General features: G+C 51.2%; 9 protein-coding genes across 9 annotated transcripts; 1 reads left to right on the forward strand and 8 right to left on the reverse strand.

Annotated features, from left to right (window-relative positions):
- Positions 1-719: 719 nt before the first annotated feature.
- On the reverse strand, positions 720-3314 carry M438DRAFT_302730 (uncharacterized protein). Its single transcript, XM_029902138.1, has 2 exons — positions 3278-3314; positions 720-3224 (listed from the first exon to the last, which is right to left on the reverse strand). Exons 1-2 carry the CDS (start codon positions 3289-3291, stop codon positions 890-892), a joined length of 2349 nt encoding a protein of 782 aa, XP_029757541.1. The 5' UTR covers positions 3292-3314; the 3' UTR covers positions 720-889.
- A 1311-nt stretch (positions 3315-4625) lies between these two features.
- M438DRAFT_338128 (uncharacterized protein) lies at positions 4626-5046 on the forward strand (the record flags this gene model as incomplete). The annotated part of the gene is made up of 3 exons (XM_029904080.1): positions 4626-4655; positions 4799-4897; positions 4945-5046. The coding sequence occupies 3 exons, from the start codon at positions 4626-4628 to the stop codon at positions 5044-5046; spliced, it is 231 nt and encodes a 76-aa protein (XP_029757542.1).
- Positions 5047-7839: 2793 nt separating this feature from the next.
- On the reverse strand, positions 7840-8155 carry M438DRAFT_338130 (uncharacterized protein; the record flags this gene model as incomplete). The annotated part of the gene is made up of 2 exons (XM_029904081.1): positions 7840-7940; positions 7993-8155. The coding sequence occupies 2 exons, from the start codon at positions 8153-8155 to the stop codon at positions 7840-7842; spliced, it is 264 nt and encodes an 87-aa protein (XP_029757543.1).
- A 351-nt stretch (positions 8156-8506) lies between these two features.
- On the reverse strand, positions 8507-9414 carry M438DRAFT_338131 (uncharacterized protein; the record flags this gene model as incomplete). The annotated part of the gene is made up of 3 exons (XM_029904082.1): positions 8507-8539; positions 8597-9180; positions 9231-9414. 3 exons carry the CDS (start codon positions 9412-9414, stop codon positions 8507-8509), a joined length of 801 nt encoding a protein of 266 aa, XP_029757544.1.
- Positions 9415-9964: 550 nt separating this feature from the next.
- M438DRAFT_338132 (uncharacterized protein) lies at positions 9965-10647 on the reverse strand (the record flags this gene model as incomplete). The annotated part of the gene is made up of 3 exons (XM_029904083.1): positions 9965-9981; positions 10037-10420; positions 10482-10647. The coding sequence occupies 3 exons, from the start codon at positions 10645-10647 to the stop codon at positions 9965-9967; spliced, it is 567 nt and encodes a 188-aa protein (XP_029757545.1).
- Positions 10648-11852: 1205 nt separating this feature from the next.
- Positions 11853-12290, reverse strand: M438DRAFT_338134 (uncharacterized protein; the record flags this gene model as incomplete). Its single annotated transcript, XM_029904084.1, has 2 exons — positions 11853-12003; positions 12058-12290. The coding sequence occupies 2 exons, from the start codon at positions 12288-12290 to the stop codon at positions 11853-11855; spliced, it is 384 nt and encodes a 127-aa protein (XP_029757546.1).
- Positions 12291-13286: 996 nt separating this feature from the next.
- On the reverse strand, positions 13287-13815 carry M438DRAFT_358073 (uncharacterized protein; the record flags this gene model as incomplete). Its single annotated transcript, XM_029907230.1, has 2 exons — positions 13287-13733; positions 13771-13815. The coding sequence occupies 2 exons, from the start codon at positions 13813-13815 to the stop codon at positions 13287-13289; spliced, it is 492 nt and encodes a 163-aa protein (XP_029757547.1).
- Positions 13816-15479: 1664 nt separating this feature from the next.
- On the reverse strand, positions 15480-16374 carry M438DRAFT_338135 (uncharacterized protein; the record flags this gene model as incomplete). The annotated part of the gene is made up of 2 exons (XM_029904085.1): positions 15480-16306; positions 16356-16374. The coding sequence occupies 2 exons, from the start codon at positions 16372-16374 to the stop codon at positions 15480-15482; spliced, it is 846 nt and encodes a 281-aa protein (XP_029757548.1).
- Positions 16375-17734: 1360 nt separating this feature from the next.
- On the reverse strand, positions 17735-19717 carry M438DRAFT_358075 (uncharacterized protein; the record flags this gene model as incomplete). Its single annotated transcript, XM_029907231.1, has 4 exons — positions 17735-18591; positions 18653-18880; positions 19190-19495; positions 19555-19717. 4 exons carry the CDS (start codon positions 19715-19717, stop codon positions 17735-17737), a joined length of 1554 nt encoding a protein of 517 aa, XP_029757549.1.
- Between the last annotated feature and the right edge of the window lie 5405 nt (positions 19718-25122).

Raw genomic sequence — 25122 nt, forward strand, 5'->3', positions numbered from 1 at the left:
AGCAGTACGAAGGCGCACACCGCCAGCAGCAGTACGAAGGCGCACATCGCCAGCAGTACGAAGGAGCTCAGCACCAGCAGCAGTACGAAGGCGCACATCGTCAGCAGTACGATGGAACTCACCACCAACCGCAAGCTGGTGCTTCCCAGCGCAAGGCCATGCGATTCGTTTAGTTATTATGAATCATCTCGACGTCGGCAATTTGGCAGAGGTCACCGCCAGCAGTACGAGAGGGCTCTTCGCCAAAAGGGGTCTACGGCGAGTTCGAATCTCATGACTTCGCAAGCCTTGCTACGCGATAGACGGCGGAAGGTGTTATTGGGTGTTGGGTGCGGCTTGATGGAGGTCATCGGTGGTGGTACATCCCCTGTTGTGGGAGATGGGTTGTCACTTCCTGAGTCGGCCTTGTCATTGACAGAGGTCGGCAAGATTTTTTCCTTCGAGTTCAGGCATGGAGTTGAAGATGGAGGGTTGTATGGAAAAGATAGTTCTCGGCTTTTGATGAGAATGAAACTATACTTATCTTCGCACAACTCTTTCTTTGCGACCACGGTGTTGCGATGTGACTTGTATGAAACAGATGCGAGGAGAGTGACAGGATGGGCGAGATACTTACGACAACTCACATGCAATCACCGAAAATTACTGCACCTTGATGAACATGTCACGCCAGCATTCCTGCCTCAAGAAGAAGCACTTTGTTATCACTCTAGCTCTCTCCATACCTACCGCCTTGTCTGGATTGTTTTTTGAATTCATTGGCTCTGTTGCTACATCTACTTGCTACCTCACGCAACGAGTCTGCTTTCTCAGCCAACTCTCGTCGGGTATCTTGCCAGGTCCAAGAATTATCTTGATTTTTGATAACTCCCACGAGTGTAAGAAGCACTCAATCGTCGAGGGTGAGGTCAATGGTCTCGTGTACTTTCTCCGGTCCAGCCGGCAACACTTTGCTCTCAATGGGAGCTTGCCTGGCCATCTGCTCAAAATGCTTGAGTCGTGCAGCGGCGATTTGCTGTCTTGGGTCCAGCGGCTCTGGTCGGACAGCAGATTGCGGTGGCTGAGCGGGAATGTTTGATTGAAGAGCCGGGATGGCTGATTGAACGTGAGGCTTCGGTGCAGGCGGTACTTGAAGACGCGGTGTGTCTTCATCGTCATCCAGCAAATCAACAACTACAGGCTCTTGCCTGTTCGGCAAAGGTGGTGCAACTGGTCGCTGCTGAGACTTCATCTGAACAGGTTTTTGCAAGCACGGCTGGACAGCAGGTAACCTCGTCGGCTCTGGCGATGGTGACCACACCAAGCCGTCAGGCGGTGTAATCGATCGCGCTGTCCAAGACCCAGCTTCTGGATGATGTTGGCTGCTCGGCGGACCGTTCCTTGCAAAACTCATCGGTCTGGCAGCTCGCGAAGGGGCGGCTGACAGATCCAGAACGTCCTCAAAATCAACATCTTGAACTGAATATGACAGGCCATTCGAGAAGCTTGTCGAGGCTGTGAGACCGGATGGCTCTCGACTCAGCATCGGAGTAGACTCGACTGACTGGTATGAAGCACTTCGAGACAAGTGAGTCTGACTGCTTTGAGAGGACATCTCGGAAAGCATAGATGGGTTGCGAACGAGTGCTCGTGGTAGTTGGAAGCCCTTCTTTACTGGCGGTGGCGTTGGGTCTGGGACTTCTTGGTCCGCTGGTACTGTGGGAGGAATGTCTTTGCCGTGTCTTTTGGATGGCTTTCGCTTTGTCGGAGGTTCTATCGTGGTTTGGCTCGTTGCCACTTCTTGGGTTGAGGAAGTCGCAACATCTGTTGTACTTTTGGCTCGCTTCTTCTGCTTCTTCGCTGTTGACTGACTTGTGGCGTCTGCCGACTCAGCTGCCGTCTGACTACCATCTTCGACTTGACTGTCTTGAGTCTTGCGCTTTCGTGGCTTCGGCTGGCTGGCAGCCTCCTTCAGTCGTTGCATCTCTGTCTCTCCAAGCGCTCCAGCGAGAACATAATCCAGAAACTCCACTTCAACGGGAATCGTCGGATCAAAAGCACCACTGGCCTTTGTCGCCAGTGCTTCCCAGTCCTCATTCGGTGGTTGCGTCCAGCAATTTTCTTCAGTACATCGTTTCGGATTGAATGTGACCTGTCGCTCCAGGCATTGCTCATCGTGATCTCGTCCTCGTTTGTGGACCAGCTCGATCTCGAACACCAAGTTCTTGCTGACAGTTTCCGGTGTGGTTGCGACAAGTTCCTTGATCAACTGAACAGGGAGAATATGCTTAATATACTCCCTGGTCGTGAAGTTGAACCTCTCCAGCAAGAAGACACGGAGCTTCTTCTCGTCCACCGGTACATTCCAGCCCTTCTTGAGGCCTCTGAGATCGTTCGCTTGCTCTACTGTTGATACCTTTGGCTCGCGATAGTTCTTGACATGCAGATCTCGCGGATAGCCAGGCGGCACGTAGACATTTCTGCTTCCAGGCATTTGAAAGTAGGTTCGTAATGACTCGGTGAAACAATGTAGCTGTCGCAGTGGTGTTTCGCAGAGTATCTTGCCCAGTCTGCCATTGTCGAATTGTGCTGCTTCCAGCGCAGCCATTGGTCCGCATCCTGGTAGACCTTTGGTGTCATAATCACCACCGCTCAGCAGAGCAAACAAGATGAGGCCTTGCCGGTTAATCCGGTGCTTCTGCTCAATGACATCTGCACGGTAGATTCGGACCAGGTTGTCACTCTTCTTCGCAGTCTTACCCTCTCGGTGCTCCTTGATCAACACCTTGGCTCCGAACATCAAGGCATCACCATCATCGGTCCATACAGCATCCACAATGCCCAACTCATTCAACCTCGCACATTCCGCCTCCGCCTCCGCCGGTGCTCGATGATGGGGAATCTTCAGATGGTCCAACGTCTTCCTCAACAGATCAATCTTCTTCCAATCAATTCTTCCCGCAACACCACCACGCTTCCATGGTCTCGAAGGTCCGTCAAAGATAAAGATTGGTTGAATATTCATCCGCATGAGCTTTAGCACTCTCCAGAGAATGGCTTTTTCTATCGGATTGGCTTCAGGCACCTTTTGACGAATCGCAGCAACTTGGGCGTCGTTCAAATTGTGGAAACGCCATCCTGCTTCGTCGATTGCTACGCGGAGAGGCCGGTTGTGCTTTTTGTAGTGCTCTGTTGATAGCTGTGCAAGAGATTTCACTTCGCCTTCGCCGAGAATGTCCCAAAGGCTTGATAAACCGTCAGCGACAATTCGAGATAGTGAAAGATAGGCTTTCTGTACCCAGGAATACCCATAGCGGGTGTCGCATTGATTGTTGGTTGACGGTGGGAAAAGCAGGAGGTGAGGTTGGAAGGAAAGACGCGACGCGCCCGAGATTGCGGGATGCTGTCGGCCCGAGGTCAAACTCTTTCTCTACCTCATTCCTTGCAGTCCGTAACTAATTCCAAACCCACAATATGTACCTAATACCGTGCCACACTTCTCAGAGACTCAATCAGCAGAAGTATTGGATACTTCATGACTATATTAGAGTGTTTCATGAATTTGGCTGCAAAAATGCTGAGGCTTTCGAATTTTCGCCGTTTCCGGAATTGTGAAGTCGGCTTTGTTGAGCGTGTCACCCTGGATCTGGAAAGGGGGCTATACAAACCGCAACGACGACTGTCTGTGGTTTGGGTCTCTTGTCCATCCACCTTGTGGTATCTTATCCTAAAATCTACGAGGGTCTTCGTGGTCGCAAGAAGCTATTTGGCGTCTGATGCGGCAATGGGCAACATTCGAGACTTTGCGGTGTGACATGGAAGCAGATGTCCAGTCAAATCTATCTCATGCGAACATCGATCGCATTCAGATGGCACCTCGGATGCCCAAATTCAAGGTCAAACATAGAACGAAACGCATTGCAATACAGCACGAAGTAGGAAAGTGTATTCAGAGAAGTAATTTGGCATTAATGTCAGATGTCTTTCTCCATGAACATTTGTTCATGTCAACAACCCCCCCACACAAGTTGCTGCCACAAGCTGCCCGACACAGAGAAAAAAGCTTTTGCAAGTATGTTAGGGTAAAACAGCATATTTATCTCTGCAGATCTACTCACATCGAGAGGAGCATTGGGCTGTTGGATGTAAGGGAACGCTCTTTGACGCAGACTACAAGATACTTGTTGGCTCTGGAAATTGAGACACGGCAGAGTACAAGGCAAGGAGCTGCATGAGGTAGAGGAGGGTGGTCCAGAAATTCATGCCGGCAGACAGAGATTGGGTGTTGGAAGGGATGGCGCAAGCGAGCCCACAATCGGCTGCTAGTCATACTGAGCAAGCGTGATGGTCGTCAATGGCCCCAAGAGTTTCGTGGGTAAAGTTCGAGAAGTGAAGCTGCTTCACGGGCCACGCGTCCACGACGTTTTATTTCTACCCGTCTCATAATTCACTTCGCACCAAAACATCCCTCCAGACATTCCACCGTTCATATTCTACTTCCAACACACTTTCTTGAACCTCATCCCTCTTCCAACCTCGATTTCAACATGACGCGCACCGACAAGCAGGTTCATGATGAGATGACAGAAGCTTCTTTCGACCAAACAATTTAATTCTCAGAACTCGATTCTATGCTTGCCCTCACGATGAAGGACCCTACGTCATCTCCTTCGCCGGTAAGAAGGGGCGCCAGCACGAAGAGCAGCGTCAGGTCGGCTACCGTGGCAATGGCCAATATCAGCAGTTCGGTAGAGCTCATCACCAGCAACAGTAAGAAAATGCACATTGCCAGCAGTACAAGAGAGCTCACCACCGGCAGTACAGCTCACCTAGCGATCTCGGTTGCAACATCACAACAGGAACCACTCGTAGCAGCGATGTACTGGACTTGCCACTCAGCGGCGTGACGCTCGTCATCGTCAGCAGTGCCTCTCCTGTTGCGGCGGTGGCGGCTACTACCAGCAGGGACGCATCCTTGGCCCTTTCGACAACGAGGACGGCTACTCCGACGAGGGGGAGGACGACTTCTACCACGGCGACCGCAACTCTGATTACTACCGTCGTTAGAGTCTTTGGGGGCCGTCCCTTTCTGGCATGGATTCTGACTTAGAGGCGTTCAGCCATGATCCAGCAGATGGTAGCTTCGCGGCACCGCCCGGTCTGACGCAGTCCCTGCGGTATCGAGTACCCAGGACTTGGGCGCATGTTATCTTTGCTTGAAACCAATGTTTCATGCGCATGATCTTGTCGCTATGAGCGACCTCGTTCTCTCATTGTCATCTCTTTGGCACGTCAGCACATTTCAATCGATTCCACAGCAGTAGTGGAACCATAGAAGAAGGTCGCCGGCCTCTGGTGTGGGCCTTGAATACTTTGGAGTTTGACACAATCCCTGCGGTAATTGAGTACCTCCGGCTCTGCACCTGTTCGAGACTTGCGAAGTTAGCCAAGTCGCTTTGCGCACCCCTGCTTCCTCCATCTGGAAGGCGCATATCTCACTGGAGCCGATCTATTGAGAAAGCGCATGATCGCACTGTTGCAGCGCGAATGTGGCACTCCATGCAGCAACCGCAAGGACCAAGATTCTTTCCCGGCTGACTCCAAGCCCGAAGCCGTTGACAAGCATATTCCAAGTCCGCAGCGATGGCTTGGTAGTTCAACCACCCGATTCCATTTGCCAGGAACACCGCGAGCTCCGTATTTGTAGCCGCAGGAGTACGTAGGACCCCACGACTCTTCATGGCGCGCTCGATTGACATTTGCTATAGATTATCAGAGAACTGAGGCCGAAAAGAAGCTGGAAGCCGCTCCTCTAACTACCGTTGGAGTCAGACTGGTCAGTAACCATATCCTTCACCATGTCACCAGCACCGCTGACATTATGAACAGGTTCAAAGGAAGCTGCTGCAGTCTTTCCACTTCCTAACCCTTGGATGGTTGAGTCGGCCGCCAGCGTATATTGAATCGCTATCACTCAACAAAGCCTCAGGCACCCTCACGTTTCCCCTCGTTGGTCCAACTGGAACCTTTGTGCCCTTTATCATCTCGTCCCCTGTCGCTCAAAGAGAATGCTTGCCCAACCCCATCTCTCAGCGGCCTTTCAGGCTCAATTCCCACCGTATCCTCATCATGCCACTGGTATCACAACAGCTCAATATGTTCCTCAACACAACAGAGGTCTTGCACCATTCTCTCTTCACACTCATGCCTTCAAACACTTTCTGTCGTTTGCGGACCTCGGAATGAATTATCGCTTCACGCCGTTGTCAAGCTGCTGGGTTGTCTTTCGATCTGTCTTCCTCTTCTTGGAGCTCTGTCTTCGAATGGTATCTTTTTCTTGTCCTGTTAGAACGTCTTTCTTGTTCCCTCTTGAGCTGCTTCTCGAACGCGGCCTGGCAGATGTCAGCCTACTATTCTCCTATGTCGAGGGTTTTCCCGCATTAATCTTGCGTTGTCCTTTTCTTCTTCTCGGCTTCTGGGTACCTCATGCGTTGGTCTCCTCTTCAGGTTTTATGTTTTCTGTCTTCTCTCCAAGACAGACTAGCTAGTTGTGCTTCTGCCGAAGCTTTCAATGATCACAAGTTTACCTCCCTTGCATATTGAAGTTCCTCCACTCGTAAATACTCCAAAGAAGCATAAAGCAGAGAACGCTGCCCAGACACTAGGTCAGGGATTTGTTGAGAGTGCAGGATATACGTCATTGCCGAGATGTCTCGTTTGGGGAAGCTCCATTTCGTAGGCGGCGGTGGGCAGACGAGAATATCATACATTGTACCTGCAGAAGGGTGCGAAAGCCGTCGATCCCTGTCTATATCAAGGGTCGACCGCTCTAGCATCACTCAGAGCTATCAATGAGCCAATTTGATGGTGTTATGCTATATAGACGTTGTGCTGGCCTGACTACTCCAAGCCTCAAACAAAATTCGACGCCTCTTCCACTCCGACATTTTCTCTCTCAACCCAGCAACCCAGCTATATTTCATCAACCACTTCGCAACGACATCAAACCATCTCAATGCCGTACGTATCCTATTCACACTCCTAATATCACTACTAACAAGCAATAGCACTATGCTCGCTACTATCCTCTCGTCCGCCGTAGCCTCGCTCGCCGCCGCTCTACGCTTTCTCGCCGACGGCCTCGCCGCTATCGCCTACGCCAACAACGTCAGTCGCTCTACCATCCCTCCCACCCTGCTCTATACCACCCTGCTGTTTACTAAGTTTAGCTGTAGGTCGATGATACCGATGTCCTCGAGCCGGCTGCCCGCGCCGGTCTAGGCCCCATGCATACCTTCCATGCTACAGGCCAGTGCAAGTCTCGCGGTTAGTACTATCATTGCTGCCTTACGAAACCCAATGAAGGCGCTCTCGATGGAAGGCTAGAAGAGTGGGAAAGAGCGGTAGAAATACAAGATGGGTTCCATGGTCACGAGAAGGTCCAATGAAAAAGCACTCTGTTCTTACACCAATTCAAATTCTCTCAAGACTATCTCTGGCCATTCTGTACTGCTCGAATTGCTTCTTGCATCTTGACCGCTGTCGAACCATCTCAATCTGAGCAGGAAGGAGCATACCTGCACCGAAGTTGAGTCACATTTGTACATCACACATCCACGCAGGTTCATCGTTTTCTTTGGACATTCCACGACACACAAATTCATTCATGCATTTCTACCTCTACCCTTATTCCAATCACTGACGACGAAGAGAGCACGCCAGCACACCCTCTCCGCCCCAGGGCTTTCCTATCTCCTCCTACGACGGTGGTACAACAAAATCTATCTTGCATCAGCACCACTATCATCTTCACAAGCAGAATAAGGACAGGGATAGCATACCTCCAGTCACCCAGTGATATCAGAAAAAAGCCCCATCATCCTCCATCCCCTCACCCCAATCCCCCATCTCTACGCCACCATCGTCAGGAGATGCTGGGTTCCAGCACCACTTCATGATAACTATCATTCCTATTAGCTCCTTGCATCAGACCCATGAGCCGAGACGTCTTACAGAAAGTGCCCTGGGTGAGGAGGACAAGCGCCAGCGCAACAACCCACCAAACCCAAATTTTTGCGCCTTTGTGGGTGGCGAGGGCCCAGAGGAGGAGGGTGAGGAAGAGCAGGTCGAGGGTTGTGGCGAGGGAGAGGAGGATGAGGGAGCGTGTGGAAGGCATTGTTTCTGTTGGTTGTGGTTGGTGTTGCGCAGGTGGGGGATTGCAAGATAGGTTGATAGACTGGGGCGTGAGGGAAAGTGAGATGATTACTGTTTTTGCTATGGTATGGGGGAGCAGGATAAGCTGCTTGGGGTGCTTGGTTATTAGACATTATTAAGGCCTTGAGTGACCTTTCTTTTCCGTCTTTCTCATTGCTCATTGACCAATCCGCTTCAAGATCTCCTTCCGTGAAGCTCATCAAGAGCCTCCTTCTTCGTGATCATCCGACACTGGCAACCTGGTAGCCATCTCCACCCAGACCTGATAGGTCTATGTACCCATCGACGACCCCCAACAGTGTTTTGATCGACATCAGTACTCCAAAGAGCGACCACGCTTGTCCATCTGGGAAAAAGGGTCAGTCAGGCTACCTCGCAGCACAGGAGGCTGTCAAGTACTTACGACAGGAACGTCAAGCTTATCGCTGACTTTGCGAATGGTGGTGCTCTTGGTCCAAGTCAGTCTGTTGATGGGAAGTGCATCGACGATGAGATGGCGGTGGCCTTCGGGGGTGGGGGTAGCCTCCTGGAGCTCGATGATGGGAGCGAGTGAGTGAGTGCTCTTCTCTGGGGTCTGGAGCTCGGAGTCGACTTCCTGGACGTCGATGGTAGGCGAGATAGGGATGGTTGGAATAGGAGGAAGAGGATGGTCGACAGTCGAGCGAGCTTCACCGGCCTCGACAGCCTTGGTAGTTGTAGGAAGGGTTGGAAGGGGACGGCAGCCGACGGCGGGCTTCTTCTCATACTTGATATTCATACCAGTGGCAACAAATGCGCAAGAAGCAGGCTTTGGAAGAGTAGGCGAGGTCCTCTCCTTGTTGTCGATGCATCTTTCTCTGGGGATCGAGAAGTTGCGGGGGATGCCGCCCTTGCTCAGATGATCTCTGAAGTCATTGCGGAAGGCAGGGTGGACGAGGAGAAGGTCGGGCGAGTCCTGGCGCTCGTAGATGTGCTCCTGCTTGAGGTGGAGGTTGATGGTTGTAAGAACTGCTCGTGTCAGTAAGAAGCCGATTGTTTTGGTTCGAGGAACAACAAACCGAGAGCGCCCAAAAGCATGGAGATGCACACGATGCCAACAAGCAGAGAGATAACAATGATAGTCTTGTGAAGATACAGCGAGGCCCAGATCATGGTGCCGATCAGGCCGATCAAGATAAGCATGGCCAGAGATAGATAGATGGTCTTCTTGCCGGCGGCGGACCATCCGGAAGGCTCAGGCATGCGGACTGATGAAAAGAGTGCTGACAAGGCCATTGGTCCTGTGTCTGAGAAAACTGATAGGATGTAATGTTGTTTTGATTAATTGAACGCGTGAACGTGCGTGTGGTTGGGTGGAAGAAGTTTAGAAGATGGCAGCCTCAGCCCCGGACCATAACAACAAATCCGCCCCGACATGACAAGCCGACCCTGGCCCCGTGACGATCAGACGCGATTGGTTGAATAGGAAAATCAAAATAGTACAAAGACATGAAGAGTCAGGAAAATGCCAATCATTTTGATGCTTGCAAAGAAGGAGAATTGTCATGCCATCTCTGTGGTCTTGTGTCTAACGTACATGCTCTTCAACGAGCCGACTGATCCTGGCAACCACGCGTTGACGATCCTCCAATATTCATCTTTGCCTTCAATGCCTTCAACCTGAGTAGCCCTGGCTCTCAATACCTGTGCGTAGACAGCCATGCCCTCCTTTGCCCAATGCGTAATCTCATGCTCCCATCATCATAATTCGGCCGTTTCCTGCCGCCAAGTGGGCTTGCGATCGTGTAGAAACTCAGATACGCGAAGCATCTGATTCTGATTGTCAGTAGGACACTCAAAAAAACGACAACGAGGTTGAACATACAAGAAGAAGCAGGCACCTGGCGGATAGTGACACCACCCTCGCGGGCTGAGACACGGATCGGCTGAGGCAGAGCACTACCATTGATGAAAGGATCACTCAAAGGAGAAGCCAGCACGGCACTGTAGATGCTTGGGCGGGAAGGGTTGCGTGCAGGGATTGGAGGGAGAGGGCGTTCTTCGAGCATGCGCTGGTAGAGTGCATTCTGCTGCACGTCTTCACTGACAGGACGGAGGCGAAAGGCGTCAGTGGGTGGAGAGTCTTCAGGCAGGGAGTTGCGAGGACGAAGACGGGGGGAGTTGTAAGTCAACATCTCGATGTCCGAGTTGGAGAGGGGAACGGCGTAAGAGGAGTTGTGACGGGGTCCATCGCGAAGGCGAGCCAGAGCTATATCGCGTACAGGATTAGTCGCTGTGATTACATATGAAGGGGTGCACGATGGACATACTAATGGTAACCTGGTAGACAAAGCAGAACAGGAAGGTAACCAGAAGGGAGACCCAGACCGCGAAGGGCTGCTCAGACTTTGCTGCCCAGATGGTGAGGGCGAGCAGCAAGATGTTGACGATGACGCCGAAAACGAAGCAGCCGCTGCGGCAGACGGGGGCACACATCTTGATGGTTGTTCAGGTGGTGATGGTAAGTTTTGAGAGTTGCTGCGCGTGAATTGATGGCAGGCGGATGTGTTGCGTTCGAAGTCCGGATGGCTTGTCGCGTAGAGAGATAAACAAAGCATTGCTCGAATTTAGGCGACAAGTCCAAGCTTTCTCAGCGAACGACCAACATCACGTTTTCTCGCCACACTCTTAGAGGATACATTCGAATCAGAAGAAAGTGCAAGAGATAGCGGGGCAAACTCTGGAAGAGTGATACAATTGTGGTTTGAGGTGATTACATGAAGTATGCCAGAGCCATTACCATCTCTCCCTCCGAATGATGAATGTCAACCGCTCCATGCTTTTCCTGTGGCAAACTTGACTGCTCGATATCCTTTCTGGCCTCTGAGACGCAAAATGTTGCGCTACTGCCAATCGGCGCAGTTGCTGCTCCATACAATTAGCTTGGCCTCTCATGGCGCTGAGTTTATGCACGACGACATACCTTTGGACCTCTCTAGCGGGTCTGATTCATGTCTGGCACGACTGAATAGGCCTTCAAGCTGCTTCCGCTGGTCAGATCACGTCATGGCAAAGGTGCTGCACAAACTCACCAATCTAATGCTTGGCCTCGGTGGCGGCACGAGTGGTCTCAACAACGCGAACAGTAGCGTGGCCCTGAGAGGTCTGCTCCTGAGAGCGCTGAGGAGGAACGTAGGCGATAGAACGGGCACCCACGCGAGGGGAAACCGAACGACGGATAGTCTCGATGTTGATTGGGCGAGCGTTACTGTACTCGCTGGAGGACGATGATGAAGTGCTCGAGTTAGAGCGGACTGGCAGGCCGAAGCACATCTTGATCGTTGATGATGATGGTCGCGTGAGATAGAGATTGATAGTTGGGATGGTTGATGGAAAAGGAAATAAGCTTGGAAAAATCCTCGAGGTTCTGTTTTGTGTGAAGCGAAACTCGAGGCTGTGAGACTAAAAGCTTGGCATATCAAAGTGGAGTCACGCATATCACGATTGAATACGGAAAAATGGCTGCAGCAACGATCGATTGATTGTGGTGGCCTCTTGCCTGCTACTCGTACACTCTCACACCCCCTTCTCGTCCTCGAGTCACAGGCTCTCGGACCCGGCCATGCCTTGATATCCCTGCTTGCCTGGAGCCTGTGTGCTCTTACGGAACCCCCTCACACATCACTGCGGGTGCAATCCCCTCAATCATCGAGGGTCATGCGTCTGACCGCAGGAGTGGTGCGAGGGAGCCTGGCACGCTCCTTCTCGTCCTTCTCCTCCGAGCGGGTGCGAGGGCGGATGGCTGGCGAGGCCGTGGGAGAGCGCCGGGTTGCCTCGTTAGAGGTCTTGTTCCTATGATAGTAAGCACCAGGCGCGATCAGGGATCGTAAGGAGCCCGAAACGTACTGGTCTTTGGCGGCCTTGAGCGCGTTGGCGATCTTCTTTGCCAGGCCCTTGGCCATGGACTTGAGCTTCTTGATGAAGCGGGGGGCCATTGCAGGCGATTGAGGCGAGGCAAAGGGGGTTGGTGGAGGAGGTTGTTGTTGTGGTGGTAGTGGTTGCGCGAAGAAAGGTTGTTGGCCTTGTGGTCGTTGCTTGCTGAAGAACCACGATGAAATTCGACAAATTATGCATCTCATGTCCTTACTTCACCACACCAACGAATATCCCCTATCGTACAAGTCTTACTCCTCCCCCCTCCAGACTACTTCTTTTACTCATCATCGCAATGCAAGATATCCTGCTGAGCCCCGAAGATCGCCAAAGAGATGATGATATCCATTCTCTTCTCCGACTTTCACGGCACAAGATTCTCGTTCCCCAATGGCAGCTACAGTCATAAATAGACGGTAAAAAGGCACGATGAGTTCTTAGAACAGATCCAGGGCCAGAGAGAGGACCTTATGTAGTCGCTCTCAGCGGACAATGTGATCTGTTTCAATAACACTATGCTTTTTAATGGGTGGTTCTATACGTATCGCTGCAGTATGAGAGCCGATGGGATGAGACATATAGCATACAGGCACTGGCATACAAGAAATAGTGGAAGTGAAGAAGTCTTCCATTGAATGAGTGCGAAACAAACGACCTCCTCGAGACTTGAACGCAACACCAAACAAAACCACGTATCAAAACCCGTAACGAAGTGTTCGACTCCGTTACTAACGCTCACTTCCTTTTGCACTAACACCTCCAACACCACCTCTACCTCTATACTGGCACAGTAGGGTGCCAAAAAGGTGCAAAAAGATGTTCGAATACGGATCAGATGGCCCTTTCGCTGTACTTAATTCCTGACTAGGGGCCCACAATCTTGTAAATTACTCCCGCAGGTAATCCGAGGAGCGCGTAGCATCACCCTACCAAGACCGCTTGACTATCAGTGCATTCTATGAGAATTAATTCCAACTTTTGACATTATGTGTGTGCTTTTCGAAGTGAAGGGACTTAGCAGAATTCATGCTACCACTGACAACAAATCGTTTTTTCTCCGATCACATCACTGTCTCTTTAGCTCTTCCTGGCCTTCATCACGCTGCATCTGTTGTGACCACGAACGGACCTCGCCATTCATCTAGCTGCTTCATCGGGCGCGACCATACCATCATTGCTCCTGCGCCTTGCCTGTCACCGAATTAGATGCAGCCCGGCACATCGTCCTCACACGTTTCACTCTTCTCTTCTACCTGTCTGCCTCGTACATCAATCTGGACCCACTGCCAGGGGCTTTCCATGCCACCCGCGCGACTTCTACAGGCTAGTCGTACCATAACACCACAGTTTGGTTGAGTTGCCGCGGACATTTCACCGCTTGGATGAACAACAAACTCGGAAAGCACGTTCATGGCGATGAGACTATTGCAGCCGCCTTCGTCAAGTGCCATGACACTGCAAGCAGCTGCCGGTACCACGTCTTCCAGGACTCGTAGATCCATATCTCGAAGCTTCAATGCATCTCTTCTCGGTATCTGCAGTCTGGTTGCTCTGATCTGATGAGCCCTGAGGAACCTAGAAGCAGCCATCATTACTATCTCTGCAGTAGTCCGGACTCCCTTATCGCGGCTCAAGATTGGCTCAAGCAACTAGACATCCCACAGTGACCTTGATGATATAACTTACAAAATGTTGCTGTTTTACATCTCGCTGCCCAACAGCTCGACCCATTCGCGAATCTCGCGATTTCTGTCCGAGCCATAGAAAGCACTGCAACCTTCCTTCCCCGGTATCCAATGTCTGGTCCAATGAATCTTATACTGCGAGCGTGGGGTTATTGTAAAAATTGGCTTGCTCTCACAAGTTTACCTTGCGAAGGCTCAGTCTTCCAATACCGACCTCCTCTCTGAGCCCCGTCCCATTTCATACGATTGATGTCTTCTCATCCTCTCCCACCGCCATTGTCTCCGATGCTTTCCTCGTGTCTAGCACGACATTGACAGCTGCACACCGAGATGCTCGGCCGTAGACACTTGGTCACGCTAGGATAAATCGTCAAAGAAGATATTCGCTCAAGAGTCGATGGACAGACCCCCGTGAATTCCAGTCTGAAAACTTTATCACTTTGGCTATCATAAGTTGGTCAGTAGCTGGCATGTTTGTTTTGCAGGTGATGCGGCGGTCTGGCCCGGATTCGTTCAAGCTATTATCAGGCATCCTATATGTCTGACTCTTTTCTGTATCCAATCGGACGTAAGCATTGTGCCATTCTTGAACTTGAATATGACTGGCAGGCCCTCGGGACAAGCAGAGTTGGCAAGAAGCAAGTCCAAGGACGATATTCTGGCGGAATCTCTACCCATTACTTTCATCCTCACCATCGCAGTCGCAATCCCGAAGGTCACCGCAAACCAAGTGGAAATCTGCAACCAACAGCAACATCTCACTATCAGACCATACATGAAGAGACAGAACTTTGAAACGACAGTGATATAGTTATGCGCTACGAAGGAACTCATCAAAACCACTTGAACTATGAACTTCCCAGGCCAGTAACCACCTTGCGAAGCTGTCCAAGTCGGTTCCATATCCTCGTATCCGTTTTGATGTAAGAGAAAGTGTGGTGGCTAGCCGAAGCCATCTCAATGATGGGCGATGCTGGAATCCAGACGAAAGGAAATGAGAAAGACTCTGTGGTGGGTTGTTCGAGAGAACCACAGGGGAAACCGTGGATCCAGCAAAGACGAGAGAAGGAGAACCAAGAATGACCTGCGCGGAGCGATTGGATCGTTCGCTCCTAAGGCCAGTAACCACCTTGCAAAGCTGTCCAAACCGAACTCCATCTCGTCATACTCAAGAAATTCGCAAAGGAAAGTGTTATCGCTACTCAAAGCCATCTCTGTGATGGGCAGTGGCGCGACGAAGAGAAAGAAAAAGGGGAAGAAAAGGATAGTGCTCTGGGTCGTGGAGAGAAAGACAGGAAGGACCAAGTATAACTGCGTGAAACGATCGAACTGTGAGCTCCCAAGGCCAGTGACCACCTTGCAAAGCTGTTCGAACCGAACGCCATCTCTTGCGTGTCAAAGCATGTTTGAAAGAGGGTGTGATCGCTAGCTAGAGCCATCTTTATGACGAGCAATGCCGCCATGGAGTAAACCGAAAAAAACAAGAAAAAGATGGTGATGTGGGTCGTCGAAAGAGAGACAAGAAAGACCGCGTGGGCCAGGAACAAGGAGAGAGTGCTCCTTGCATTGGGGAGGCTCAACTAGATCGGGAGAAGATGGGTGGACCAGGGGGAATAGTTGATGTGCGAAGACTCAAGGTCTGTGTCAAGGTCAGTGAACTTTCAACGGGTATAGATGGAGTGGCGCTTACAGGCTATCGCGAAGGAGACCTCAGACCTCACTCTGGAGGGCGTAGGGATCAGGTTCGTTGAACAGAGTCCAAATGTGCATCTTTTCGTTTAGGTCGTACTCAAGCTGGCGGTCGCAGATAACAGAGACGTCGAACTGAGGAATGGCGAAAATTTGGCCAGCGAAAGAGTTGGTGAAGTTAGTCGATTCGAACTCATCCCAAAGGGGGAGATCTGGGAACATGTTTTGATAGAAATTGACCTCTTCGATGGCCTCGTGGAGGCGCGCAAGGTTGTCCCTCCAGATTCCACTGCTCCAACCACCGTCTCCTCCTCTGACAGTGATCTGGATGTTACGCTTGATTCCCAGCTCGATCAGGAGCATCAGAGCTTTCAGGCAACCGTGTGCACCTTCATACCATCCGGGGATAACGAACGCGAACTCGAAGTTGCGAATATGCTGCGAGAACTGCGCAAATCTGATGGGGCATGGCAGTCCGAACATTTTGACCTTTTGGGTCATGAAGACAACGAAGTCCTCGTGCTTGGTGAATTTGATCACCAAACCATCCAGTAGCGTCTTCTTCGCTTCGGCGCTAATGGCTTTGCTCACCAACATGATGTTTAACTGGTCCTTTTTGAAGTTGACCGGTCTAGGATTCTCTTGGTACTCGGCGCAACCTTTGCTTGTTAGAAGTACGACCTTGCTTGATCGAATTCCTAAATCCCCGCGAACCTTGGCCGCGAGCACCATGCTGAGAATCAGCTGGCGCACCTCGGCAGGCAGCGAGGGACGGTGGGGGTCTTCGGGAGGTGCGAACAGGTACTGGAATACCGGTGCAGCATATGAGAACTCCTCGAAAGACGAGACTACAGATCTTTAGTAACGAGTCGCGGCAGGAAGTGGGAGAATACTTACGCATGTTTCTGTCGTCCATGTTCGTAGAGATCTTAGATCTTTGTGGTGTGAGGATCGGTATTGATTGTTCTTTGAAGGTGGATGTTGTTGGAAGAGAGGATGGGTGTTGTTAAAAGAGAAGATGGATGTTGTTGAAAGAGAAGATGGATGTTGTTGAAAGAGAAGATGGGTGTTGTTGAACGAGAAGAGGAGATCCTTATGTCTGATGGAAGATGATATCAAGAGAGAGAAAGCTGTGAACGAACTTGTTGATGGATTCACTTTGCGGACTGAGTGGTGGTCAGTGCTTTGATGGGAAATTCGTGAACGACATCCGACCCAGCAACCTCGACCAGCTGCCCTGCGAGTACCGTCGACAAACGCCAAGACTGTGCAAGAGCATCGATGTCATGATGAAACCTATGGTACACGTTCGTAAACTACGCCGGGGTCTTGCCTGCAGACAAGAGATGGTGTAGCCTGTAAACAGTCTCTGTATTCCGTGATTTTGCTTCCTTGACATGTGTTTCGACTATCTCAAGGGACGATATGATGCAAGAGCTTCTAAGTAGATATCCTCCGGCTAAACCTGACCGTCTGCATAGTTTCTAGCTCTATTCCTGTGATTACTCTGTCTGGCGACGACTCATTGGATCGCGAGTGCAGCTATAGAGCAGGCACCTAGCACGATGCACCACCCGCTTAAGGCACTACATGTCACCATTAATCGCACAAGGCACAGGATATTTGTAGAGTAGGGAGTTTCCATGGTATCTGGTCAATACAGTGGGAACCTCCCACACGCTCCATCTGAGATTCAACGGGGGTCGTCTTTTGAGAGAGACAACAGGAGAACTGGTAAGGAACGACACCTCATCGACAGTCTCGGAAATCAAACGTGAACCTTGAACAGAGTCATGACACCACCATCTTTTCCACATTACAACTCCTCCATAGCACTGATGACACTGCTCGTGCTCTAGGTGGTCAGATGCTGATGTGCGGGGAGCGCTCAGAAGGGGCAAGGTGCTCGTGGGGGTAGTGAGCCGGTGTGTAAGTATACGACGATGCTGGCTTGTAGTGAGTAGTGTGGTCTCTCGGCTTCCATAAGTGTAGGAATGCTTCTCTGTGACAAGGAGAGCAGGTGGTTTTGATGTGGTAGTTTCTTGGAGCGGGCGAACGAGGTGTGGAAAGGAGCAAGCTCTATGTTAGAGTCAGTAAAGTCTCATCAGGAATGGGGAGGAGAGGCACTTACAAGCTTGCTGGAGGCGTGCCGGTACGCTCACTGCCACAGCGTGAGGAAGGTCCCAGTGGCTCATACACTCGTCACCTCTTCTCAACTCCTCAGCCCTCCGTATTGTTGGCTCTTCAACTCTTGAAACAAGTGACCGAGGCAGAGTTCAAGAGATGTTCTGACTCTCGTCGCCGGTGTTGATCACTTCAGACGGATCCGGGAAGTTCACGACAAACTTCCAGGGATCGTCGTCGATCCAGGAGAGCATTTCCGTCTTACTCACCCTGAGTTTTTGACCTGCTGCCTCTCGGCGTGCCTGATAGACTCTCATGTCGTTGAAGATGGTCTTAAGAGCAGCAGCCTCAACTTCCGATTGCTCTGCGTTGTCTTCGGTACTGGGGTAGGTTATGCGCAATTCGAACTTGTCGCCGATTCTTTTCGCGAGGTTCCAAAAGCACTCCAGGGTTTTTAGGTCGCTTTCAAGGTCGCTGACGTAGGTCTCTGGGAACTCCAGTTCGATCCTGCGGATCTTTTCCACGGGGTACATGAGGGGGATGCTCCTTGAAGGACGACAGTGTGCAAGCTGCTTAGTCGTGGAGAGAAGGTTTAGCAGCCTGGTGCTGCGGAACAGGAAGTTCATCTCTGACCACAACACCGGCTCTGCTTCCTTGTGCATCCCTCGGCACACCAGAAAGATATCCAAGGGCGAGACGTCGTGTGTATCTCCTCCAAGTCCGAGGACCTCGACCATTTTGCCATTGTGGAGAATCTCGGTCGAACTGGGTTCAATTCTCTGGTCGCCCGCGCGAGCCATTGACTCGAAACAAGACTTGTAGATCATGCTTCTGATTTCGAGGGGCAGTAGACGGAAGAATGGTGATCTTGTGCTGTATCTCAGTTGAAACTGTGTCGCGACGCGTATGGAGCGTCTCTCTTGGACTCCAGGGACCCGGGTGATGACATTGTCTTGTTCTGGTAGGAGGCGGGCAGTAGTTCTGCGACGTTTATGAGGAGGTTCGGACACTATTGAGATAGTCAGCAGATATTCGACCGGAGATGGATTCTAAATACGCGTAGAACATACTAATTGCTTGTGCTGGATGCGTGAGATCGATGACCGATTCTTTGATAGACGCTGGTTGATAGTGATGATGCAAAGATGTGGTTGGCTGAATGTTGCTGTGCATTGGTTCATCGAACAGAGCTTTGGCGTGGGAAATCAACAACACGCGCGCTTGCACGAAGATTTCCCTAACACGATGACTTCCCAAGCGAGCTAGTGGGTCTGGGCTACCCGTCGCCGACATTGAGACTGAACATCGCGGAGTAGACATTGGTGGAAATAGATGACAAGGAAATCAATGATTTTGACTCAATACAAACTTCTACATGCTGATAGCATGGTCCATCAGAGGTGGGCGCCTCAAAATACGGCAGACAAAAGAAAAAAGAAACCTCCTTCGAGACCCCCCGTTTACCAACCAGATGCTGTTCTCTCACCCATGCTTCGATCTCCACTTGACCATCCACAGCTTGGTGTCCGGCAGGAGGACAACCATCTCCTCTACCTCCTCGTCCATCCAGCTTCTCATCTCCTTTTCGGTGATTGCCAAAGACACACCTGCCCATCGCAGTTGCTCCTGGTAACATTTGATCTCAGCGTACAGCCGTTTCAGATACGTCGTGCTAGACAGCATGCGGCGCTCGCTGACGTGTATAGCTCCGTTGAATGTAAGCTTGAGGTCGAGATGGTTGTTGCTGTATCTGGCCAGGGCCCAAAGCGAAGTAAGGGTGCGCAGCTTTGTCTCTACCTTGCCGTGAATGTCCAAGATCAATCTGGGCACCAGGTTCACGGAGAACATCATTTGTGCCTTTTTCTGGCGGATGCCTCCAGGAAGAAGCTTTTGATCACACATCTTCTTTAGAGCTTCGAACCGAAACAATGAAGAGTCATGCTTGAGTAGAAGGCGAACTTTGCATCCGTACAGAACTCCTTAGATACCAGTAGAAGGTTTAGCAGAGGATAGGTGCCATAGTCAGATCGTATCTTCGGGAGAAGGAGTTTGTTGATCTGTGTGCCGTGCCAACCCATTGCCACCTCGAACAATGCTTCATCTTCATGCTGACCGGTAATGGAAACAAAGTGCATTTTGAAGATCATATACCTGATCTCTCTGGGCAGTCGAAAGAACGGAGGAGAAGGGCGCTTGTGCTGACTAGCGATGCGGGCAGACCTCCTCTGCTGTGCCCAAGGGACACGAGTGGCGGCGGGTTTGCTCGTCAGATCGATTGTCGCTGTGGACTTAAAGCGCTTCTTCGGTGGTTCAGACACTATAGCAAGTTAGGACGATCTAACTGGGCTTGCGCGAATGACAAGAACATACTGTGTGCGTCGAGGCTGCAAGGCAAAATATCTGATCTGTGTTGATAATTTTCCAGAAGTTTGACGAGCGATTGGACAGTCACAAGGTCACAGGATAATCTACACGAACTTAAACACATTTGGCATCTGCTGGAATCACGATGCTCTGTATCAAGATCACACGTTGGGGTGATCTTGTCGTTGACTTCCTTATCGAGCTAGCTCGGTCCGGAGAATCGCAGCAGCAAAGATCACTAGCAACACAGCTCCGACGCCTATAAATTCTCTCCGCTCCTCTTTCTCCTCTTCTCTTCCAACACGCGGCTTTCCAAAAGCGCTTGCTCGACATCGACATGTCAGTGGGAGTGGGAGCCATCACCCACAAGAAACGCTGTTGGGAAGGGGACACTGGGACTTCGAGGTTTCTCAAGTCCCTAAGGAGCAAGGCAGCTAATCATGCGTACAGTCACCGAGTCAAGATGGTAAAATCACTGATCTTTGCTAGTGGCTGCATCTTGGATCTTTGATCACTTTTTGGAACCGGCCGGGGGAAATAGTAGCCCTTGGGATCGAACATTTCCCGGCACAGTGTCGCTCGTATTGCACTACCTCGAGCTGACGCGAATCACTTTTTTTTTCATTGAGCCTACTGGTCTTTGACTGGTGCTCGGAGAAGATAAGCCTTGCTTTGTTTCGTGATGATTGGGTCGCTGCCGAGTGTGTGTGTCGTGCCGGCTCTTGGCTGCCAACGAGTCTGTGCTTTGCGTCGGCGCCCACTGACTATTTTGCTTTCCTTCTTTCGTTCCCTCTCTCTTCTTTTCACTCCATCCCGTGGCTACAAGAAGAAGGAGAAGTAGTAGTACTCTGCGCAAGAACAAAGACTTGAAGGAATGCCAACAAGCAAAACGGCTCTGTTCGCCTGGGAACGATTGATGACCGTACAAGATGCTCTGCCTTCGCGTGGCCACCGCCTGGTAGACATCTACCTTACCCACCTTTTTGGAACCAGCTGGGAGACCTCTGCGCATCGCTCGAGTGGGGTCGGTAGCATGTGTATGTCTCCTGACACTGTGTCGCCTGTATTGCACTACCTCGGGCTGATGCGAACTACTTTTTTCATCATTTTTCTGGCCTTGAGCTGGGATCTGAAGAAGAATATCGCACGCTCTCTCTTCTCTGATCTTACTCGCGCAGAATCTCATCGTTGATCTTACTGTTCCTTTCTATTCGTCTAGATCGTCTGCCCACCCAAGACTTCATGCACCGCCTAATCATCAATCACCGGCCAAATTTCATATTTCACGTTCAAAGCCAGCAAGTGCACATATCTCTGCTGATGTATCAGCCTCGGGTAATTATACAGCACCTTACCCCACGTCCATACTAATGGCACTGCAGAGAGGAGGAAGTTGCACCCGACAGTTTCGAACCCGTCTGGAGCCATCATCCATAAGCAGTCTTATGCCACCGCATCAAAGGCGTCCACATCGCTAGCATCGTTCAGATTGACCTGCCAACACAGCCTAGGATCCATCAAACATGAGCCTTGCCATGCTTCAATCCACCATGATGGCCTCGAAACCATCTCTCCTCCTGGTTTACGGTTGTCCACGCCAGCTCATGAATTCTGGTCGCAAAATCTCTCAGCTCACTGAAACGATTGACGTGCACTAGACCAGAGACTAGAAACACTCGAAAGAGAAGACGACCATCGAAGGAGGTAGATTGACCCTCGACTGAATTCTCTTCCAAGGCCTCGAGGACGCCAACCCATGACATTCTCAACCAGTTCGGCATCGAGTACTACTTTACATCCAATATCACCAGGACTTTCTACTGTGTAGAATAAAGCGCTCGCATTCCAAAGAGACGGACAGGAGTCTGCCGCTCGAACACTGCCTCCATCGACAAGCATCTGTTGGGCTCAAAGGCACACAGCGACACTTGGCCTCAGACTTGAACAAGGTAGAGGCCACATCTCAATACGGCGCATAGTCTGCGAGTAGAAGTAATCAACCACGCTCAGGACAGCGCCACGGCTTCAGTGAGGCGCATCAATCAGCGTGCCAGTTTTCTCCGCCACCGAGCAACGTTTACTGGCGGGCAGCGGGGTCTTCCATGGTCAAGCGGCCTTGTTGTTCTCGGCCTGAGCGAGTTGGAAGCATACTAGCCCGTCGACTCCTGGTTTTTAGTCCCAGTTCAAGGCATCTGTCATCATTACCAACAACGCCGAGACCGTTAATACTCGCGAATGGCCATGACTTCGAAGACTCAGGTACCGTGGAGGCTTCTTGGGAAAGCATACGACTAGAGGCGGCTGCACCTCTTGCCTCTTGATCTAGTTATTGCGAAGGGTGAGCAGCTGTCGGGCGGATACGGCAGCGTATACAGTGAAAGGCCACCGCTGCCAGAGAGTCAGACTTAGGCCTTGCTGCGGATTGAATAAGTCTTTGGTCGTGGAAGAGATTCGTTTTGAGACTTGTGCTTCTCTGTTGATCCCCAGTCCGCCATGTAACCACCGAGCCAGCCGTTGTTGCGGCAAGCATGCGTAGGAGTAGCCCAAATCTTCGTTGTATCAATAACCTTACCCTGAATACCAGATGTCTCATCTCCAATTCTCGACCACTGCCCCACTCGGCATGACATACACGTTACTGTCTCTTGCACGGAGTCTTGCCTTAGCTGACTGCTGAGCTAAATTTGACGACAGCCCGGTCTTCTGTCCAGCAAAGCTATCTGTCGAGGCCAGTTGGTCTGCTCATTTTTACCTCTCATGTCTTGCTGGATGGGCTTCCACAGATCATTCCAGTCTCTTCGGTGTGATGTTCCAGCTTGCCTCAATTCCATGCTAGTAGCCGCTTGCCAGTCAACGTTCCTAGCATCTTTCTTGGTCAAGTCAGCAAACTCCAGAATGGCCATTGTCCGCTTGACCATCAGCCTCTTTGTATCGTCGCACAAGGGCTTTGAGACGCAAGATGGGAGTTCTGAGGTCATCTACAGCATGGATTATGCCCGCTTAGCCGTCGATCAGGATGTCGATCTCCTTGTGCCATCGGTGTTGATCACACCACTCGCTGTAGGTATGACCCTGTCCGAATTTGTCTATTGATCACATCGACCTTCCGAATGTTCTGAAGACGCTGGGAGTCTCGCAGCTTTCGGTCATTGAGCCGATGTGCTAGGCCCGATTGTGGCTCTTTGCGAAAAGACATTGTGGGTGTCGATAGCTGATCGCGACTTTCGTCGCGAGCTCTGCTGCGTGTCGCTTTCCACATGCCTTGAAGTCTCGAGCAATCAACAGGAAGAAAGTTTATGCCTTGGGTGTAACTCTCACACAAAGATTCCACTTCAGAACAGCCTGTCACCCCGCAGAGTAAATGTCCGCTGCTGGTGAACCGGCTCCACTGTCCACCCGAAAACCCTCGTCCAGGGCAGGCGGTACGCCTACGCTGCACCATGACCAGGTAAGCACTCCATCTGAATTGCAAACTGGACAGCTCTCGCGGGTTGCGACGAGATTTACCTCTCATCTTCTCAGAGATTAGCAGCTCATGCTTCGTTTTCGGCAAGCGATACTCCATGCCAGCAGCACAAGCGGTCTCGCAGCACTTCTCCTCTCAAAAGGAAATCGAGATGGAGACCTCTTCGCTCGGACCCTAATACTCATCGTCGCAGCTGGAGACTGCATTGCTGCTCTGACTCTCCAATTCCCCGCCGCCTATTGATTCCAAGCGTCGCGAAACTTCAGCACCAAGCTCTCAGCTTTTGTAAAATCTCGAAGCCTCTCCAACTTCAAAGCTCCAGCACACCCATGCCTAGACAGGCAAGCAAAACACATGCCGCACAGGCAAAAGCAATGATTCCGCCCGGGTTCGAACCGGGGACCGCCTGTGTGTTAGACAGAAGTGATAACCAACTACACCACAGAACCAATTGATGTAGGTTTGGCCGAGATGAGGGATTAAGAAGATAGAGATTGGGGGAACGATGATGGCGTGAGCGTTGGCACGGGCCAAGCGTCCTCTGCTTCTGCGAACGGTTGACCGAGGACGGCGTCTGGGGCTGGGGAGCTGACACTCCAGAGCAATGGACCGGAAGCAGCCGTAGAGTTAGTATAGCAATAGAACACAAAGCCACTAGCATTCCAAGCTGTCGAGGAAGACGCAAGCAGCAGCAGACAAAGGGGAAACAGGAGTGGGCGGTGGCGGCGAACCGTTGTGGTCCGTGTGGATGTCAATGAGCTGATGTGAAGTGGCCAAAAGTCGTGGCTGAACGAGGGGATTTTCGAAGCTTGCTTGAAACGTCGTCTTCCCTCTTCGTTCCTTGCCAAAGACGACAACGTCGACACTACGTTTGCGTCCACATACCTCCTCCTCCTGCTAGGGTGATGGGTCGTGGTGAGCAAAGCGCAAGAATCGAGAAAGGTGTGCCAGGCAAAGTTTTTGCACTCGACAGCCTGAGCCTGAGCTTGAGCGACCTCCGCCGTTACATGCTTTCGCAGTCGGGCAGCGATGCTGGCGAAGCTTCAAGGATAGCTTTATGCTGGAGCGCAGTCTGCGAGGAACAGCCGTTCATGATGTCGCTGTGGTCGTGGCACTGATGGCTGCAAGAATGAGGCCTCGATGCATGCTGGATCTCGTTTTCGACTCTCTTCATATCAAGACTGTGGTTCATACGCGTCTGCAGTTGCTCGCGTTCCTTCCTGCGAATGTAAAGTCTCTTGGCCGATCGAAAAGAGACGGCATTTCCGGACTCAAGGCCTCATGCCAGACTAGTTCCTTGTCGATGGAGTGGTTGAGATGCCTCTTCAATCAAGGTGTCCTCATCAGATCTGTTCAAGCCGTTGAATCGCTACACCACTTAAGCCCGTCGGTTGAGGCGAACCCTACCAGCCCGAGCCCACACACATAACTATGAATCATGTCTGGTACGATGCTGCTGAACGTCTCAGATCCCCTTAGAGCTCCTTGGAGACGCGAAACATGGTCGGGATGCCTCAAGCGCCGAACGTGGGATAGCCAGCAAGGCAACGAAAAGGGTGTGGATTGCAACAACGGTCACCTCATCGTCCAAAAGTCGTCGAGGGTCGTGGGGAGAAGATGATCTCGGACTGGACTTCAGCGGAACTGGCAAAAATCCTCGTCTTAGTTTCGCAGACAAGACTGGTCGCTTCCGTCGTGGAGCAAGAACAA

This window comes from Aureobasidium pullulans (genome assembly GCF_000721785.1).
Source record: "Aureobasidium pullulans EXF-150 unplaced genomic scaffold scaffold_19, whole genome shotgun sequence".
Classification (NCBI taxonomy): Eukaryota; Fungi; Ascomycota; class Dothideomycetes; order Dothideales; family Saccotheciaceae; genus Aureobasidium; species Aureobasidium pullulans.